Source organism: Sorex fumeus, unplaced genomic scaffold (assembly GCF_029834395.1).
Source record: "Sorex fumeus unplaced genomic scaffold, SorFum_2.1 ptg000065l, whole genome shotgun sequence".
In the NCBI taxonomy this organism is placed as follows: domain Eukaryota; kingdom Metazoa; phylum Chordata; class Mammalia; order Eulipotyphla; family Soricidae; genus Sorex; species Sorex fumeus.
In genome coordinates, this window is record NW_026606122.1 from 2,900,868 (window position 1) to 2,902,668 (window position 1,801).

The 1,801-nt window shown below is 40.2% G+C and overlaps 1 protein-coding gene across 1 annotated transcript; it reads left to right on the top strand.

Annotated features, from left to right (window-relative positions):
- Positions 1–510: 510 nt before the first annotated feature.
- On the top strand, positions 511–1,143 carry LOC130036744 (cyclin-dependent kinase inhibitor 3-like). Its single transcript, XM_056128646.1, has one exon. It carries the CDS (start codon positions 511–513, stop codon positions 1,141–1,143), a length of 633 nt encoding a protein of 210 aa, XP_055984621.1.
- The last annotated feature ends 658 nt before the right edge of the window (positions 1,144–1,801 follow it).

Here is a 1,801-nt window from a genome sequence, read left to right on the forward strand (position 1 = left end):
GCTCTGGGTTACTCCTGGCTCTGCACACAGGAATTAATCATAGCGGTTCTCTGGAAATATTATGAGATGCTGGGGTCAAATCTGGGCTGGTCATGTGCTGTAATATTACTCCAACCCAACTTTACCCCAATTAAGCCTTCTCTCCAACTCTCATTAAATTGGAGCAGAGACCAATTCCTGGTTATTCAAACCATTAAGCAGCAACATTAGAATCAACTGGGAGATTGTTAGGGCTTTAAAAATCTCAAGCCCCAAGTTAGATCGGTCTATTCAGAATTTGCAAGTTAATATTCCAGGTGATTTGATTTGTATGGGCTCTAAAGTTTTTTTTAAAAAAAAACATAATTTTGGGGAACCTTTAGACCTCTGCCATCCTAGGATTCACTGTGAACTAAACGAGTGCAGTGAGAATGTCAGAGCTGAAGAGGAATGGAAGCTGAGCTAGAAGAAAACCGAGTAGAGGGAGGCTTGGAGGAGGTGGTGGCCGGTGGCTGCGTGGGGCAGCTAGCGATGAAGCCACCTAGTTCAATGCAAACAAGTGAGTTTGACTCATCAGATGAAGAGCCTATAGAAGATGAACAGACTCCAATTCTGATATCATGGCTATCCCTGTCGCAAGTGAATTGTTCTCAGTTTCTCGGTTTATGTGCTCTTCCAGGTTGTAAATTTAAAAATGTTAGAAGAAATATCCAAAAAGATACTGAATTAAAGAGCTATGGTATACAAGACATATTTGTTTTCTGCACCAGAGGGGAACTCTCAAAATATAGAGTCCCAAACCTTTTAGACTTCTACCATCAGTATGGAATTATCACTCATCATCATCCAATCCCAGATGGAGGGACTCCTGACATAGCCAGATGCTGTGAAATAATGGAAAAGTTTGCAATCTGCCTTACAAATAACCGGAAAACCTTAATACATTGTTATGGAGGACTTGGGAGATCTCGTCTTGTAGCCGCTTGTCTCCTCCTATACCTGTCTGATGCAGTATCGCCACAGCAAGCTATTGACAGTCTGAGAGATCTGAGAGGATCTGGGGCAATACAGACTATAAAGCAATATAATTACCTCCGTGAATTCCGGGAAAAATTAGCTGCACATCTATCATCAAGAGATTCACTAGATTCTGTATCTAGATAAAAAAATCAAATACCACATAAATGGCACTACCTGAAATTTAAAAATTTTCTAGCATAATTTATTTTGAAACAACTACTATTATCAACTTGAATATGCGTGTATTTGTGCAGACATTCCTAAAATTTTTATTGACAGAAAAAAAAAGAAAACCGAGTAGAGGCAAGGGAAGAAGAGGGCACACATTTCCAATCCTCCTTATTCAACAGGTAATTCAAAAAAAAAAAAAAGAATTCTCTACAATAACAATCTCTGACTTAAATGTTTTGTGAATGAAACTGATTATTAAAATTTCACCTGTGAATGACAGGTGTCACCTGACAAGACACCTGTGTTTTGTAAATATACACTGATTCAGGCCAAATATTGTACTGGTTGTGCCCTCTGAACACCAGGCCACAGACTCACTCACTCTGCCTTCTTTCTATTACACACATCCTACCCACAATCATACAGGGCTCAGCACTGCAGACTGATGACTAATGGAATAAACCAAAGACTCTACAGCAGGGACACCAAGCAGAAACAACATCATGAATCACAGGGCTGGAGTGACTCCCAAGGATTGACAGTCTCGAGACAGAGTGTTCAGAGGGTAGTACAAACCCAAAGATGCATACCTCACATCTACAATGATGGCAGAAGAGGAAATGCCTGGGAA